We start from the raw sequence: 19800 nt of genomic DNA, 5'->3' as shown, positions 1-19800 counted from the left end.
CATATGTAGAAACAATACAAAGCAAAGCGTTTGCTCATTTCTGAGTGGTGAGATAATGAGCAACTTATTTTCTCACTTACAATAGTAATATTTTAGGTTAACAATTATCTGTACAGTAATTTTATTTAAAGGACATTAAATATTAAAAGATTTGAAGATTGGCGATATTGTAAAAATCTGCTCAAGTGCATACTAAAAATACTCTACATAAATTTTCTTTTATTTATTGTTTTCCTTTTTCAAGCACTAAGGCCTGGCATATCCCAAGCAAACATTCTATCCCTTTAAGATAAAAACAAACCAGCTATGTATTACCAAAGTCACGAACAAAAGTGAGAACAAAATGAACAGAAATGGGTCGTAGACACATATAATCCTGATTTATCATATCCAGGAGACTGATTTAAAAAAATTAAATAAGAAACATTTAAGCAGAGTATGGTGGCCCATGTCTGTAACCCCAGCTCTTAAAAGGCTGAAGCATGAGGGGAAAGAAAATTAGTAATACTGTTAAAACAATGAAAAACAAGAAGAATGTTGGCACACATCTTTAATCCTAGCATTCAGAAGGCAGAGGCAGATATCTCTGAGTTCAAGGCCAGCCTGGTCTACACAGTAAGTTTTAGGACAATCAGGACTATATAGAAAGACCTTGTCTCAGAAAACGAAACAAAACAAAACAAAACAAAAAAACAGCAAAAAAAAAAAAAAGGGGGGGGGGGTAGGATGGGGCTAGAGAAATAGCTCAGCAATCAAGAGCACTGGCTGCTTTTCTAGAGGACCCAAATTCAATTCCCAGCACCCACATGGTGATTCACAGCTATCTGTAACTCCAGTCCCAGGGGATCTGGCACCCTCTTCTGGCTTCTGTTGGTACCAGACACACATGTGGTGTACAGATATACATGCAGGAAAATACCCATACACAGTAAATGAAAAACAGATAAATGTAAGTCACCCATGGCACACTACACACACACACACACACACATACACACACACACACACACACACACACACACACAAAGTGAGTGTTCACTAGGAAAAGGTACCCAACAGCAAGAAAGAGCTGAGATGGAGAAGTTCAAGGAGAAAGCATCTTTGAGGAATAACTAGAGCTGTTCACACACACTGAGGGTTGTTTGAAATAAAGGGGAAATGAAGACCAGACATGGAGTGAGAACGCTGTGTATGACACAGTCATAAAATCCAAAAGTTTCTCCTAACACGAAATTATGCTGTAACAGTAGGTGGATACATCACAGATGAAATAAGTTTCAATTACATAATGAATTTCCAGAGAAATAAAGACAAAGCATGTAAAATGTACTACTAATGTCATCCTCAGGTGGCAGATTTTGGATTAGTCATTTTCTCCCTGTTCAAAAACTGCACTTCCCAGGGCCAGGATGTAAGGCAGCGGCAGAGCTCCATCTGCAGCCCTACAAGAACACAAGCTGCAGTTTCTCCCAGGCCTGTGGTTCCTGCCATGCCTGTTATCCCAGCACTCAGAAAGCTGAGAGGCAGCTGTGAATTTCAGGTCAGCCTGATCCACAAAATGAGACCTTGTCAAAAGAAAGGCTGCTGTGGATATTGCTCTGTATAAATAAAACACTGATTGGCCAGTAGCCAGGCAGGAAGTATAGGCGGGACAAGCAGAGGGGAAAATTCTGGGAAGCGAAAGGCTGAGTCAGAGAGACGCTGCCAGCCACCGCCATGAGAAAGATGTTAAGATACCGGTAAGCCATGAGCCACGTGGCAACTTATAGATTAATAGAAATGGGTTGATTTAAGATATAAGAACAGTTACCAAGAAGCTTGCCACGGCCATAAAGTTTGTAAGCAATGTAAGTCTCTGTGTTTACTTGGTTGGGTCTGAGCAGCTGCGGGACTGGCAGGTGAGAGAGATTTGTCCTGACCGTGGGCCAGGCAGGAAAACTCTAGCTACAAAAGGCAAAGTGAGAAAAGAGAGAAGAGTGAAGAGAAAAGGAGAAAGGCCAAGAAAAGACCCTACATTTTCCACTGTCTTCACTGGATCAGATATGTTTAACAATGAAAAAGTGGTGCTGTACATAAACTAATAAATAGGAAGAAACTTTCATTTCTTCTTTGGGCTAACAAACTATACCAATGAATGGGCTAAAGGCACATTAACCAAGTTCCCTATTCTCCTCTAGGAAGATCAAAGACAGTAAGTGTGAGGGGCCTCTCTGGGCAGTGTACAGTGAGGAGGAAGAAGCGGCGATAGCATCAGGACCCAATGTCTCTGTGTGAGTCCTGTTTGGGGGACTAGAAACCGGTGTCAAGCACAGGCAGGCAGGAGGAGCATCTCTGCCTCCTGACTTGCTGCTGGATGACAAGCGTGTGCTAGCATGGCTGTCCCAACATGTCTAGTATGGCACCTTGGTTCGTGATAGTCATTTATACTGGATTTGTTCTCCCCAATATGCAAACCACTTCAGGAGTCACATATATATATATGCTTTGTATACTGTTCACTTCTCTTTTGGAACTTTGTTGTGAATATTAAGTGTGTAATTTAAATAAAGAGACCAGTGTGGAGACAGCAGAGACAGCTCAGCATGTAAGAGAACTTACTGCTACTGCAGAGGATCTGGGTTTGTTTCCCAGCATCTACATGGTGGTTTGCAACCAACCATCCACAACAGTCTAGGGAGCCAATGCCCTCTCTCTTCTGACTTCTATGAGCACCAGGCATAGATATGGTGCACATGCATACATGTAAGCAAACACTCATGCATGTAAATACAATAAAAAATGTAACGGGGGGGGGGGGCAGGGAACGACATAACACACCAATGTACCAGATGATTCAGAGTACAAAAATGAGTAGGAGGCAGTATTCCTCACTGGAAATTTATAATGCAATGGAAGGGGGATACATTAGTGATACAGAATTCATTTATTTATTTACTTATTTGCAAAATTAGAAGACATGGTTCTGTTACTAATTAACCACAAGATCTTTCTTTCACAAATACCTTATCAAATCAATCATCCATTTAAATGATCATGGTGTGGCATGCCTGAGATCCCAGGTACTACAGAGGCCTTTTTGCCTCATCTTCCAGTTCAACCTCCTACTACCTTGTAATGCTAGGTTTAGAATCTGCAAACCCTTTCCAGGTACTATCAATAGAAAGGTTGGATGGCAAGAGATGCCCTTTTTCCTTCTATCTGCATATCTTTTTTTTTCAAAGATTTATTTATTTATTATGCATACATTGTTCTGTCTGCACATATCCCTGCAAGCCAGAAGAGGGCACCAGATCTCATTACAGATGGTTGTGAGCCACCATGTGGTTGCTGGGAATTGAACTCAGGACCTTTGGAAGAGCAAGCAGTGCTCTTAACCTCTAAGCCATCTCTCCAGCCCTATCTGCGTATCTTTAACTCTGCTGTACCTGTAGGTATCACCCCAGACTTGCTTTTTAAATTCCAGCACCAACAGTTCCTTCCTCAACAACAAAATCAAGGCTGCAGCTTTTTCAAAATCAGCCTTATAATGCAACTTTACCTTTTCCAAGACAGCCAGTACCAGCACACCAAGTGCCCTATCCTTAGAGGTCTGGATCTCTCCATCAAGGCTACTACAAGAAGCAACATCCTTTTATAAGGACATAGCTCCAGGGGACCTGCCCTTTGTGCTTAATAAATCCAGTCCCTTCCCTTTGTTCTTTCACCTCTAAAAAAGTGGTGGCTGTTTTTATAATTGCTTCCTTGAGGTAGCTTACTTTCTTGCCTTCCTTTATTACCTGCTTTACTTTATACCTAGTTAACAAATCTTAGTATCAGAACACTCTCTGTTGATATTGCTAGCTTGATTTTCTGATCAAACCTCAACAGACTTAACTACAGAAAAGAAACTTAATAAACACAACAAAGAATGTACAAACTCAAAACTCAGAACATTAAGACGGAAATCATTTCCACCTGCATGAATAAACGCTGCACCTCCCATCGACAGACAAAAGGAGGGATGGACACCTAGAAGACTCAAATTTTCTATTATGGCTTTTGTGGGAGGAGGTTAAAAACCAAACGACAGTGCACTCATCTGAAGAGAACTTGCACACTGCTGCTGGATTAGCACTTGTGTCTGCACCTCACAACAAAATACACACATGCTTCAACATCACACACACACACACACACACACACACACACACACACACACACACACACACACTGATGCTTTGTGGATGACTTTTGAACTTGGCAGCTCTGATGCTGCAACCAACTGCCAGAAACCTTGCCTAGTCATTCTACTGTGCTCAAGACACTAAGCAACAATCCTCTCCCAACTTCTTTTCCTAACTTGGGAAACTTGAAGATGTCGCAGCAGCCCTGTTCAGTTGAATTGCGTGCTAAAAACAATGACAGCTCTGTTTGGAATTTCAAGGCTAGAAAGAAAACAGAGCCTGTTTTAACATGGAAAAAGGTGTGTGTCAGTTTAGGTAGCCAGGAGAATAAAACTAATTTATAAATACAAATTCTCTGGCATGGAACTCCTTATTATACAAGTACATCTTTGCTAGGATACTGCGTTTTATAAGAACTTATTATGGAATTTCTGCGCATTGTTAAGATACTGGGAACACCTAGCTTAAGATTCTCCTTATTGATATTGTAGCACAATGTAACTTTTCTAGGCACTGGGGCTGCTTGTTCAATGATAAGTGATTATCAAGAACGTTTTTTTAAAAGACTTACTGTGTCACCAGTAGAGGCCAGAAAAGGGCATTAGATCCCCTGGAGCTGGAGTTACAGATGGTTATGAACCACCCATTATGGGTGCTGGGAACCAAATTAAGATCCTCTGGAAGCAGTAAGCACTCTTAATCACTGAGCCATCTCTCTCCAGCCCGGTCAGAGCTTCTTAATACACCATCCAAGAGTGTGAAATGGGTGTACTAGCATGCACCTGTAATCCCAGCTACTTGGGGTGCCAGCAAAGCAGACACAAAGACCAAGGCCAGACTGGGCAGTGAGAGGCTATGGATGCAGCTCTGTGGTAAGGGAACTGAGTGGCTTCAAAAGAACCTGGATTTCACTCACTACCAGACATCTTGTGAAAGATGAGTATCCAAATAGGAGGAGACAATTTAAAAAATGGGCCAAGGGCCTAAGCTGACAAGTATATGAAAAATATTCTATGTCACTAATCATTAAGGAAATTAAGTCAAACCCCTAATGAGGTATGATCTCACTCTTATTTAAATGGATACTATCAAAAAGACAAAAGATCACCAATATTGGAAAGGAGATGAAGAAAGGGAGGTTTTTGCACTGTTGTGGAAATGTATTAGTGTTAACTATTATGGTGGCTCCTCAGACAACTAGAAACAGACCACATATTCTTCCAGTCCTACTTCTAGATATATGACCAAGGACGTGATGTCAGTATGCTGAGGTTCCAATGTTAACTTCAGCATTACTCACAGTAAGAGAGATGGAATGAACACGTGTCCATCAACAGATTAATGGACAAAGAAAACATGGGAGTGTGTGTGTGTGTGTGTGTGTGTGTGTGTGTGTGTGTGTGCGCGCGTGCGCGCGTACACATATAAAAATGTCAGTTAGCCTTTAACAAACAGTAGAATGGTATGAACTCATGTAGAAGACAGGGATTTGGGGTTTAGGGAAGATTTTAGTTAAAAGGCACAAAATTTCAGCTAGAAAGACTAAGTTAAAAAATCTGTTACAACATAGTAAAATATACTTATCAATATGTAATATTCTTTAAAAATGTAACAGCAGATCTTAAGTGTTCGCACCAAAATTTGGTAAAGTATGTAAGATACTAACTACTAGTTCAATTTAGCCCTTCTAATTTTTTTTTTGGGGGGGGGCACAGGTTATTGAGACAGGGTTTCTCTGTGTAACAGCCCTGGCTGTCCTAGAACTTGCTTTGTAGACCAGACTGGCCTCGAACTCAGAGATCAGCCGCCTCTGTCTCCTGAGTGCTGGGGTCAAAAGGTATGTATGCACCACCACACACAATTTAGCCTTTGTACAGCATATAAATAATAGAAAACGCCGGGCAGTGGTGGCGCATGCCTTTAATCCTAGCACTCGGGAGGCAGAGCCAGGCGGATCTCTGTGAGTTCGAGGCCAGCCTGGGCTACCAAGTGAGTCCCAGGAAAGGTACAGAGAAACCCTGTCTCGAAAAACCAAAAAAAAAAAAAAAAAAAAAAACCCAAAAAAAAAAAAAAATAGAAAACACTGCTGTATATGAAAATAGTTTAATTGCTAAGTTAAAGATTAACTTTAAATAAAAATAAATTGTAAAGGCATTGCTAAAATTGATTTTATTCAATATATCAATTAAGTGAGATCTCACTACTATGGTTTAAACTATGTCTCTTTAACCCCCAAAGGCCCATGTGTTGCGAACTTGGTTCCCAGGGTGGTGATGGGGCGGGCTGTAAGAGGCTCTCAGATCAGCTTAGGGCACACTAGAATGCTGGCACTCCTGTTACCCCAACCACCAAAGGTGGTTCACTGATGCCCTCGCCAGAGCAGAGCCCGCACCAGGATTTAGACTACTAACCTATCTGCCCTTGGTATTAAGAACCTGCTCTGGACATTTTGTTGCAGTAACAGAAAACAGACCAACATATTGACAGACTTACTATAAACATTATTGAGTCTTCCAAGCTATTAATGTGCAATACCACTCAAGTTAGGCATTCTACAATTTCTGCAAAATTTTGTTGTCTATTTATTCTGTGCAGCTGGGGACAACAAGGCATGGTAAGACAGGTGCTCTACTACAGAGTGACCTCAGCATTGTTTTACAGTTCTTACTGTACAGTGCTTTAGTCTATTTTAGTAAAACTCATTACTGAAAGTTTTGTGTTCAAGAATTGTTAATGAGCTGGGTGGTGGTGGCGGCGGCGCACGTCTTTAATCCCAGCACTCAAGAGGCAGAGGCAGGTGGATCTCTGTGAGTTCGAGGCCAGCCTGGTCTACAGAGTGAGTTCCAAGACAGGCTCCAAAGCTACAGAGAGAAACTGTCTCAAAAAACAAAAAAACAAAAAAAAACAAAAAAAAACAAAAAAAAAAAAGCTAAGGTAAGTGTCATTTTCATTTTAAAATTTTAAATTGTTCACATCTAGAAGACAATATGCAACCAAATCTTTCATACTGACTGTATACCAAAATTCCATTAAACAAATTCTTCCTAACAACTCTTTTAAGATTCCTCAGAATTTTCTACATGCTCCTTCTAAAATAATGGGCTTTACTTCAGTCTTTCCAATTTATGTATTATTTTTACTTTTTTATATTTTTTATTATGCTTTTCTGTGCTATTTTACAGACTTTTTGGACTGGTCAGCCCTCCAGAATAATCAATCCTGAGTAAAGCAGGGAAAGGATGGAAATGGAAGCAGCGGAAAGTCACCGGTGGCGCACGCCTTAGTCCCAGCATGCACGAGGCAGAGGCAGGAGACTGTGCTGGTGCCTGGTCTACAGAGTGAGCTCCAGGACAGCCAGGACTACACAGAGAGAGAGACCCTGTTACAAAACAAAACATCTCTCTCTTCTCCCCGACTCCCTCTCTCACAATGTTTACTGCTTTCTTCAAAAAAACAAAACATTTAGACTAAGTTTCTACAATACACTGAAATACATATTTTTCACGTAACCAGGGTTAGGTTTCACTGATTTCTGTCTAAGTTTTCTCTGCTTTCCACTCAATTTTTTTGTTTTTTTCCCTTAACTTGCTTGTTTTGTGGAGCTAAGCAAACATTCTAGCACTGGCTTTTTCTAGGGTCTTCAGCAAGAGCCTTCAATGGTTATTTTAGACCTCTCTCTAACAACATATCATAAACACTCCTGCGCTTCAGCTTCACACCTGATGTCTCCAGGGTGCAGAGCGAAGTCAGTTCCTCCAGAGACAGTTCTAAGACCAACCCTACTGGAATACAGCAGTCTTTGGGGAACACGGCAACACAAGCAATACGGACTGGACTAACCAAACCCCCTGCAGACTACCAGTTAGAAAGTGCCTTTATAATAGTGTCTCACTCAGACAGACACACGAAATGTAGCTGCAGAATAAATGTCAGCATTAGGAGTAGTGGAGTGGTGAGTATACATTCTGCTACTTTCCCTACTTTATAACTTTTAAATTATCTCTACACACAATACACACTGCACCAACAGGTCAGAGTGAGACATGTTTCTACCTCTATTTTAGGCATGAATTTATCTTCATAAACTAAGATAAAATAATTTCCAGGAATTAAGATGGTAAAACATAAATCCCTAGGTTCAATTTAACCACTACAAAAACAAAAAATGTAAAAAGAGATTTTGAAATTTTGCTGATATAGCTAGCTTGGTTATAAACCAAATACAAGTCTCAATTATTGTGCTGGTTAGTTTTATGTGAACCTGATACAAAGCCAGTAACTTTGAAAGAAGGAACCTCAGCTGAGAGAATGCCTCCTACTAGATATCCTGTGGGGAAGCCTCTGGTACCTCTTCTTGACTGATGGGGGAGGACACAGCCCACTGTGGGGCGTCACCCCTGGGCTGTGCTCCTGGGTGCTCTAAGAAAGCAGAGAAGCAGGCTGAGCAAGCCAGGGGAGCAAGGCAGAAAGCCGCACCCCTCCATGGCCTCAGCATCAGCTCCTGTCTCCAGGTTCCTGCCCCGTTTTGGGTTCCTGTCTTGACTTCCCTTAGTGATGGGCTGTGATGGGGAACTTTAAGCTGAAAAAGCCCTCTCCTCCCCAAGTTGTTTTTGGTCATGGTGCTTCATCACAGCAAAAGAAATGCTAATAACTAAACTATATCACATCCACATAATACTATGTAATAAGCAAGTGTTTTTAGTTGTACTTATAACAAATACTTTGTCAAATCAATTATAATTTCATTTTTAAATGTGTCTTATTTTCTAACTTAATAGTAATTAGTAGCCAGGCAGTGGTGGCGCACGCCTTTAATCCCAGAACTTGGGAGGCAGAGGCAGGTAAATCTCTGTGAGTTTGAGGCTAGCCTGGTCTACAAAGCGAGTTCCAGAACAACCAGTACTGTTACACAGAGAACCTTGTCTCAAAAAAAAAAAAAAAAATTAATTAGTAAAATAAATAATATAATTTTAAGACATTCTTTGGAATTACAGTCACCTAAATTGGTGAATATTACTAGCTACAGATAAGGAAATAAATGAGTAATTTGTGTAATAGTACCACTAACATACTCATCTGATAGACTATGAACTCAATAACTAGGTGTAATGAATTACTAGGAAATATGCCTCTATGTAGCAAGCATTCCTAAGAAGCACAAAGAATAAAATGGTAGTGGTTGATAGTATGAGAGGCAATAGCTTATAACAAATGCAGTCAAATATTTTTTACCTCAGAGAAAGGTACAAATGAAATAAATATGATCTGTTCCTCCTCACAGTTCCCAAGAAAAACGGAATAAGCAGTGACAGCAGCTCGCTCATACAGTCTATAGATTTTCTCAAATGAACATGCAATACACACCTGTTAATTAACATACCTCTAAGGACGAAACTAAAATTTGAAGAGTCAATGCTGAACTGCAAAGGTGATGTCTACAAGTACTGCAAGCAGTCCAGTGTTGGTGTGTAGGGCCCTGGTCTCCTCCCATATTGAGTAAAGCCGTTGCCTGCTTGCCGACCTTGACCAGATGTCCTCCCTATTCTAATTCCCTGCCGGTATCCACCCTCCTGAATGCTTTAGGGAAGTTCCTTGTTTGTGTATCCTGCATATTGGGCGTTAACAGCTTAGATGCAAGAATGTAGAACATTCAGTAGCAAACTTCTGCCCTCCGGGGATCTCCCATTGTACTGTAAGCCTGTATTTAAGGTTTCCTCCCTCTTTCAATAAACGGCATTCGGCTGGCACCCGGCTTACAGCCGTGGCGAATGACTCGCTGTTTCTTGTCTCTATTTTTTATCCGCAGCCCCTCGCTCGGACATGGTGAATGGGTGACAGTAACGCGGGCGTTACCGTTACATTGGTGGACACCATATCTAGTTCTTCTGTGCCTTTCGCTAGATTCTCAAGAAGTGGCTACAGTTGATTTTTAGAAGTAAATTCTAATATCCAGTCTTAGGTTCCTGACACCCTTTTATTCCAAGTGTCATATGTATTTAAAATAACTGACAATTCAGTATTTTTCAAAAGTTCAATTAAGAGTACAACAATATGTGTACTTATTGTCCCCACACAAGGTACCTTGGAGAAGGAAGGCCAAGAATATGTTTGCATTATTTAAAAGCTTCTTTGGTAATTACAATGTGTGACTAGCCAGCCTCAGAACTAGAGTCGCTACAGCTTATGCTTTAAATAATAACAATAACAACAGTAATAACAACACTACCTTGATCTGCTGTCTTCGCAGCATGGCGAGCTCTCGCATGTCTCGGAATGGCTGAAGTAAATACTGGTAGAGTTCGGTTGTGGCCTCTGCAAGGCTGCTGTAGGCTTCATCCTCCATCTGATACAAGTCTAAAAGCTCCACCATGCTCTCTATAGTCTTGTGCTTGTCCAAGAGCTGTGAAGAAAGTTTCAACACTAAGAAAACTAAATAAGCAACTGATAATAAACACTGTAGTTGCTTTTGACCCAGAATCAAGGTACTAAACACACAGTTTGCATGTCATCACTCATCTCTATACTCCAAGGGTCTTACTATATGAGACCACAGCCTGATCCATTAGGGTGGAGGAGTACATGCTACCTGCCTGCCTTTAAATCAGCATCTAGTAGTGCTCTCCAATCATATAATGAAACAAAACCACAAATGACAAAAAAAAAAAAAAAAAAAAAAAAACCACCCACATTATTACTGAGCTGGTTAGTTGTTGACACAAAGCTAAACACATCTCGGAAGGAGTCTCAACTGAGGATTGCTTCCATCAGACTAGCCTGTGGGCATGTCTATGGGGCATTTTCTTCATTACTAATTGATGCAGGAGGCCCAGCCCACCGTGGGCAGTGCCATGCCTAGACAGTGGGCCTGGGTTCTAAGGCAGCTGAGCAGAAGCTTTGGAGAAGTTTCATGTCATCCTCATCTATAAAGTGAGTAGGAAAGCTACCTCAGCTACACAAGGTCCTGTCTCGAAAACTACCACCAGCACAAGTACACATATACACCTAACCAAAGCAAACAAAACAAAACCCCACCTCCCCCAGTATCAAGACAGACCTGTGCTAGGCCAGAAAGTCTTAAAAACAACAGAACTAGAGTATTAAATCTGGGTTTTTGTTTTTTACCACAATGAAATTCCAATAGCTGGAAAGCTTTTTAAAATCTGTAAGCTGGGGACTGGAGAGATGGCTCTGCACTGGCTGTTCCTGCAAAGGACCCAGGTTTGATTCCCAGCACTCATACAGTGGCTCAAGACTGTAACTTCAGTGACAGGGGAATCTACACCCTCTTCTGGCCCCCAGGGCCTCCAGGCATACACACATGGTGCATAGTCATACATTCAGGAAAAACACCCATACATATAAGACTTAAAAAAATTTTTAATCTGCAAAATAAACATCACAGAGATATATCAAAATGGAGTATTATGTAGCTAGTAAAAGAACTTGTTAAAGAAGAAGAGAATTAAATAAGTCTCTAAGGTCCTAGTAACTACTTGAAAGAAAAGGCTCCTATGAGAGGTTGCCTCCAAGAGAAGGAACTGAACAGAGAGAATGGGAGAAGGGAAATAAAGATGCATGTTTTAATCATACTTTTTCAAAATCAGCCATCAAGCATGTGTGTGTGTGTGTGTGGGGGGGGTTACTTATTAAGCCAGGGTTCTATTATGTAGCCCAGACTAGCCTTGATCTCAGATCCTCCTGTCTCAGTTACTCAGGTGCTGGGATTACAGGCATACACTATCACACACACTGTACAGACTTACAAAACAAAGGGTTTTGTAGACCATTCCTTTTCCACTTCCCAAAAGTATTCTGGCTCACATAAACACAAAACAAGGGGGGGGGGGGGCACGACTAAATCCCTTCACCATAATATCCAAAACTATGTATACCTCTCCCACGAGATGAGGCATGCTGAGTCTAAAAATGATACATGCCCCGACTACTCCGAAGTGGCAAAGTCAGGTGTGAATGTCTTCTTGTAGTAACCCATGTCATGCTAAGGTAAGGAAAGAAAGCAGTATCTCCTACTGTGGAAATGACCGGGTAGTTTCTCATCACTGAGCTCTTCTCAGATGAACTTGAGGCATGAGTGCCCACCTTCACCATGACCTACCACTCCAAGGCACGTTGCATGCTACACATGTCAGAAACAATAAAAACAGTAAGGAAGGATCAGACCTGCTCAAGTCGGGGGCAGTCGTCCTAAATTTTTGCAATAAATCTTTGCAAGAAAAAGATGAACCTTATCTTTAATTCTACTTGAAAACGAAACACTTCCTTTAAAATGATTAAACACCAAGTTTCATAAACAGCAAAAGAAAGAAATGAGAGAAAACAAATGGCAGCAACATCTCTAAATAACAAAGCTCTCCCTAGTCATTCATTGTTACTTAAGTATGAATCTAGAACAACTCAAAATCAGAAACCCTCAGACACTAGGTAGGCTTCTTTGAGTTCTGCTTTCAAGAACACTCAAGTCAATGCAGTAAAACTGCTGTAGAAACTACTTTCTGCCAGAGTAAAAACAGAGTAAAAAAATATGCCTATTAATTTACAAGTTTCACAGATCTGTACAAGAACTACGGGAGAAGTAAGTTTTCAAATATTAAAATAATTATCTAGTATTTCCTACATGCTGTTTACTCTCCAACAGAGCAGTACTCAACTACGCAGCAACTAAACTTAATACTCTTGCAGAAGCCCAGGGCATCTCACCTAACAATACTAATTTATTAATCTGTCTTTGCTCTAAAGTTTCATGTTTTTCCAACACTACATTCCTTTAAAAGCAATGATAACTGTCTTCTATTTTAATCTAAGTAATCTGGAAACAATCTTAAATGAAATGTACTTAAAATTACAATTTACTCAACAGACTTTAAATTGTTTTCTGTAATTCATGATAAAGGAATTCAATAGGGACTGGCCCAGGGGGAGTGCTTACCACCTACCTAGCATAGGGAAGGAAGGGGAACAGAGGCAATCACTATTCAGCTAAGTAAAAACTGAAAAAGTTCAGAGAATAAACACATTGCTTTGGACACTCACAGGTTATAAACTGTGAAATATACAGGATACTGTAAATAAGACGTGAGTAGAAAGAATTTATGTAATTAGAATATTTAGGATTGAGGCTGTTAGTGACCGAGAAGAGCAGCAAATTTAAAATGTGAGAAGTACCTACATGAGGCCGACAAGCTTGACAATCTGAAAGCATTCACTGTGACACTAGGAATGCAGACACACCTGGATATGAGTAAGACATCCTGCCAAGTACTTTCTAAGGGCTCCCGACCAGTCAGCAGAAGCACAACGACAGAAGAGGGAAGTGGGGGCGGGGAAGAGAAAGTTCTGGGTGATTTCTGCTTCAAGATCTGACACAGTGGTCTGGAGAGCACTGACGGCTCCCCCAGAGACTCCAGCACCCCAGCAGCTCAGAACCACCTGTCTGGAGAGCACTGACGGATCCCCCAGAGGACCCCAGCACCCCAGCAGCTCTGAACCACCTGTCTGGAGACACTGACAGCTCCCCCAGAGACCCCAGCACCCCAGCAGCTCAGAACCACCTGTCTGGAGAGCACTGACGGCTCCCCCAGAGGACCCCAGCACCCCAGCAGCTCAGAACCACCTGTCTGTAACTCCAGTCCTAGAGGATCTAATACCCTCTTCTGGCCTCCACAGGCACTGAACACACACAAGGGGTACAGACAGACACACAGGCTGAACACCTATAAACACAGTAATTATCAAGGTTTGGGGTTTGTTGTTTACTCTGACAAAGCTCTTCTGCAATTTTAGGGAATTACTTCACAAACACAGAAGACACAAAATAAAAATTTGCCAAGCATTACATATAATTCCTTAAGCCTAGTAAGTAAAACAAATGGTGTGTGTGTGTGTGTGTGTGTGTGTGTGTGTGTGTGTGTGTGTGTTGAGATTGAACCTTGTTTACACAAGCTAGGTAAATACTCCATTATTTAGCTATATTTCCAACCCTTTTCTTTTTCCTTGAGACATAGTCTCATATAGCCCAGGCTAGCCTTGAACTCTAAGTATCCAAACAACCTTGAGTTGAACTTCTGATCTTCTGTCCCTACCTCCCCAATGCTGAGCTTCTGAGCACAGGGCTTTCTGCACGGGAGACAGGCACTCTGCCAACAGAGACAGCAGCTCTTTTTCCCCACTTTTTAAAAAAGGGTATCACTTTGTAGCTTTGGCTAACCTGGTACTTGCTATGTAGACAGATCCTCCTGCCTCTGCCTCCTCAAGAGTGCTGGGATTAAAAGCAAACCGTCGTGTTCAGCTTTTTGGCTTTTTCTCCCAGCTTTCTGCTCTGCCACGAAGTCTCTAAGTTACTTGGACTCCTTCTGTAGCTCAAATAGGGGTTGAACCTGCAATTCTACAGGAGCCTCCTAAGCAGCTGGGATTACAGGCTTCCATCAGACCCCTAGAGATATCCTTTGTCTCCATCTCAATGTAATCCTGGTAAGAATGGGCTCTTAACCTAAGAAGTTTCAACCTTAAGTCTAAAACAAAAGTCTGTTTAATGAAAAATTTCTCTAACACAAGGACAACATACAGTTTTCTTTAGTTTCTTTTTTGTTTTTTGGTTTTTTTTTTGTTTTTTCGAGACAGGGTTTCTCTGGGTAGTTTTGGAGCCTGTCCTGGATCTCGTTTTGTAGGCCAGGCTGGCCTGGAACTCACAGAGATCCACTTGCCTCTGCCTCCAGAGTGCTGGGATTAAAGGCGTGCACCACCACCACCTGGCTCAGTTTTCTTTAGTTTCTTAAAGGAGTCAGTAACAACTTAAATTTCTTTTTCAACTGAGCTCACAGACCTAGTAATCAGAATAGTGGGTGGGTTACTAGAAGGAGGAACAGAGAAAAGAAGGGTAAGGATGGGGAGAAACTTACATGGAAACAAGATAACAGAAGAATAGAAATGGGTGTTCTATTACATAGGTCATTACTATGTAGTTACTACTGTTTCATAGAATCCAAAATAACAAAATAACAAAAGAACTAATGTATGAGATGATACCTAAATATCCTGATTAAATCAATATATAATATAAATGTACCAAACTATTACCTAGTGTCCTATAAACATAATTACTATGAATACAAGTTCTCAAGGGTCCCTAAAAGCTATAGCAAAAGAAAAAACGGGCACTCTTCTTCCTGGATGGGTGCTAGGATCATCTTTCTAACTCCATGAGATACACTGTCACTATGAAGCAAACTGGCACAGACAGCAGCAGTCTTACCCCAGTCCCAATGCCATCACACCCTACGCTTTCATAGTCAATGACTCACACTCAACTTTTAATCCTGCAAGAGCCATTCATTGATACTGCCTTACACGGACACACACACGGTTTTTACAGTGCCTCTTCTGTTTACATACACAAATGTTCATTGTGATACAACCACTTACTGCGTTCCATACAGGAACATGTTATGTAGGCTTGTAACTTAGAAGCAACAGACCACAGCATGTAGCTTAAGTGCACAGGTCCATAACACCTGCATTTATATAAGGACAGTGTAGGAAACTGACTTCTAAAAAGCTAACCCGCCACTCCTTCCAAATAGGAATAGATACTTTCAAAGAAACTGATTTATAAAATAACTCTTTGTAAGAATAAAATCCCAGGTTGGGGGGGGGGGGGTGACACAATCAGTAAAATAAATGCTTGCCATGCAAACAAAGGACCTGGGTTCAGATCCCTGCACCCATTAAAAAAAAAAAACCCAGACAAAAAGCTTGTGCGTGGCTGGGGAGGCAAAAACAACAGATTGCTGGAGCTGGAGGGCTAGCCACAGCTGAACAGTCAGAGACCCTGTGTCATAAAGTAAGGTAGAGAGCAGCTGAGGAAGACACCCAACACTTACCTCTGGCCTCCACAAGCATACACACACACACACACATACACACATAAGCACATATATACATATATAATGGAAACTAAATATAAACATAAATGTAAGTAATAAAACTGGGCTGGACATGGTAGAGCAGGTCTATACTATCAGCACTAAATAGAGCCAAGAAGTTCAAGGTCACCATTGGCTACAGCGCCAGGATACCTCCTGGCTCTATGAGATCCTGTCTCTAAACAAAAATAACTCCTTTGAAAAGCATAATAATAAAATAAAGTGGGAAGGAAGTCAATTACAGGCAGTTCTCAACTATCAGACATGTCATACCCTAAAGGCACATTAGATATTCTCCCACAAAGATAATATTTTTTTGACTGCACAATTCATGACTACTCAAGATTGAGGTAAACATGTTTGTTTTTGTTTTTGGTTTTTGGGGGTTTTTTTTGGTTTTTCAAGACAGAGTTTCTCTGTGTAGCTTTGCGCCTTTCCTGGAACTCACTTTATAGACCATGCTGGCCTCGAACTCACAGAGATCCGCCTGCCTCTGCCTCCCAAGTGCTGGGATTAAAGGCCTGCGCCACCACCGCCTGGCAAGGTAAACATGTTTAAGTGAAATTTTTAAAAAGAATACACAACATTTTGCAAGAGCAAGTATTAAAATACTGGTCAAAACAGTCAGCACTTAAAAAGTAGAAAGTAGGAAAAATTAGAACAGATGAGTACAAAGCAGGTCTCAACCCTCCTAGAACTGTGACCCTTTAATACAGTTCCTCATGTTGTGATGACCCCCAACCATAAAATTATTTCATTGCTACTTACAACTATATTTTTGTTGCTGTTATGAATAGTAATGTAAATATCTGAAATGCAGGATTTCTAATATGTGACCCCCAAAGGGGTCAAGACACACAAGTTGAGAACCACTGGTATAATGTATAGTGAATTTTAAGGACCTACATTTTTTTGTTTGGTTAGTTTGGTTTTGGTATTTGGAGACAGGGTTTCTCTGTGTGTAGACCAGGCTGGCCTCAAACTCAAGAGATTACATGCCTCTGCCTCTCAAATGCTGAGACTAAAGGCATGTGCCACTACCATCTAGCTATACTGTTTTGTTTTTAATTGTTGTTTTGTTTTTAGACAGGGTCTCTCTATACAGCCCTGGCTGTCTGGAGCTCATCATGTAGACCAGGCTGGCCTGGAACTTACAGAGATCTGACTGCCTCTGCCTCTCCCAGTACTGGGATTTAATTAATTAACGGCATGTGCTACCATGCCTGGCTAAGGGGCCACATCTGTATTATCAGTTATGCCTAGTACCTGACAAGAGAACTCCGAGTATTATTTAGTTATTAATGATTATGATGCTAGAGGTCAAACCTAGGGTCTATCTCATGTTATAAATATGCTTTGCCACCTAACTACACCTCCAGCCATAGAAACTATTTAATGAATAAATTACTGAATGCAATTTAAGGGCTTCTAGGTCAGTACTTATAATTTAACATTATTCCGATTGTAGTTCTGCAAATGTAATTAGGGTTGTCTGATATGCTTGTAAGTAAAAGGAAGATATAGAAAAGATAATAAGATTAAAAAGAAATAAAAGAATAATGATTGCTAGGCACAGTAGTGCACACCTACAGTCCCAGCTCCATGGAGGCTGAGGTAGAGCATTTGAGCCCAGGAGCTCAGGCCAGTGTGGTGGTTAGAATAGGAATGCCCACCCCCCACCCCCCACCCCACACACCATGGGTTCACATATTCGAATGCCTGGTCATGAAGGAGTGGTGCTACTTGACAGATTAGGAGGTGTGGCCTGTCTGAGTGGGTGTGGCCTTGCTAGAGGAAGTGTCACTGGGGAGTGAGCTTTGAGGTTTCAAATGCTCAAGCCAGGCCCAATTTCTCTCTTCTTACTGCCTGCTGATCTGGATGTGGAAATCTCAACTACCTCTTCTCCAGCACCATGTCTGCCTATGTGCCACCATGCTTCCTGCCATGGACTAAGCCTCTGAACTGTAAACCAGCCCCAATTTAATGTTGTCCTTTATAAAAGTTGCCATGGTCATGGTGTCTCTTCCCAGTAATAGGACACTGACTAAGACAGCCAGCCTGTCTCAAAAATTCAAGCCATTAAAGGGGCACCAAGGGCTTAGCTCAGAAGCAGAGCACATGCCTAGCAGAAAAGCTATGGGATGTGGGTGGAGAAAATCAAAATTATAATCAATTGTACCAAAAGGACCACCATATCCTGTAAAGTCAACCAAATAGATACATATGTAGCAGCAACGTGTCTTGGGAGTCATGGAAGGGTCTCTGATGATGCACAAAGACCAGACCACCCTGTTGTTCTTATTTAGACACTGTATCAGTTTGGGAATGTTGACCATTGTGGGACCAACTTCTATCATCACAAACACGGCTTTGAATCATCAACCTGGTTTTTGGTAGAAATAGGTTAGGATTTCAGAGGAATCCAACAGCCAGCTAGTAATAAGTGTCTCAGGGGAAAGTAAATGGTAGTTTTTGTGTGCTGTGAGTTTCTACATACTAGGCATAGGCATGTACATCTATCTCACTAATGACCTTATGAAGCAGGGATAAATTTACATCACTTCAGAAATGAAGGGACCCGAGGCACAGGCTGTTATCAACGGCTCCCAGACTGACTAACTCATGCTCTTCACTACACTTCACCATACGGCCTGCAGTCTTAAACTCAAAACACCAACAGTCTTTTGAGTTTAGAGAGACTGAAAATACCATGGAATTCCACGGAAAATAGTAAACTGAATGGGCCAACTGGGAAATGCCACAGTTAAACAAGATTTGGAAAGAACAAAAGCATACTTTAATTTTAGATTCCTCCCAATTCCACTCTATAAAATTCTAAGCATGCTGACACTTTAGACAAGAACTGCTGCTTTATCTAATCTATGTAGGGCAATTTTCACCAAGACAAATAAAACATCCTAATCAACTAGCTTCAGGTTCCACAAAACTTAACACAGAAGAAAAACAACTCAAGAGTCAATTCTGAGGAACTCCAGGGAGCCAGAGTGAAACCGACTGTTTACAAAAGCAGCGTCAATATAGACATAATTTCCTTTTAATAGAATAATGAATAGTATTCCCTTGCAACTTTCAAGGTTCAATACTGCTACTAGAAAGTTAATTCATACATTTTCTCTTTTGAGCCTTCATTAACCCTACTTGCTATTATCTTATTTAGTTTCCTAGTACCAAAAAATGTACTTAATATAAACAATATTGGAGGAGGACTTCTAACGAAAAATAAAGCAAGAGAAGTCAACATCTTTCTCCCCACTTTCAGATCTACCAAGAAACCCTAGTAAAGGAAATAAATTGTTTCTGGTGCAGTTATGAAGGGGAATGGAAGATTACACGTAGCAGGAGGAGACAAGCCGATTTCCGGGCAGCAGTACAGACTACGCCACACTCCCTACTTCTACTCTGGAGGCTAATTGGTAGTACTAGGAAATGCTTTTGTGAGAAGGTATTTCTTCCAAATAGCACATATTTGTGAAAATTTTAAAGGTGAAATATCCCCACACCTAACCAGATGTGGTTACTCCTGGCCAGAACAGTCTAAGCCAGAACTTGAATATATTTAGCCAGGCATGGTGGTGTGAGCCTTTAATCCAAGAGGCAGAGGCAGGAGGATGAGACCAGCCCAGTCTACATAGTTCCAAGCCAGCCAGTGCTACATAGTAGGACCTGTCTCAAAAAAG

General features: G+C 41.1%; 1 protein-coding gene across 1 annotated transcript in view; it reads right to left on the bottom strand.

Annotated features, from left to right (window-relative positions):
- The window catches only part of Jmy (junction mediating and regulatory protein, p53 cofactor), a 72566-nt gene that overhangs the window by 43910 nt on the left and 8856 nt on the right, over positions 1-19800 (bottom strand). Inside the window, exon 2 of the mRNA XM_059276373.1 lies at positions 10390-10563. Within this exon, the coding sequence (XP_059132356.1) occupies positions 10390-10563 (174 nt within the window). The remainder of the gene's footprint in view (positions 1-10389; positions 10564-19800) is intronic.

Source organism: Peromyscus eremicus, chromosome 11 (genome assembly GCF_949786415.1).
Source record: "Peromyscus eremicus chromosome 11, PerEre_H2_v1, whole genome shotgun sequence".
Lineage (NCBI taxonomy): Eukaryota > Metazoa > Chordata > Mammalia > Rodentia > Cricetidae > Peromyscus > Peromyscus eremicus.
The sequence above is the reverse complement of the archived record's forward strand: the minus strand, read 5'-3'. Positions and strand labels throughout refer to the sequence as shown.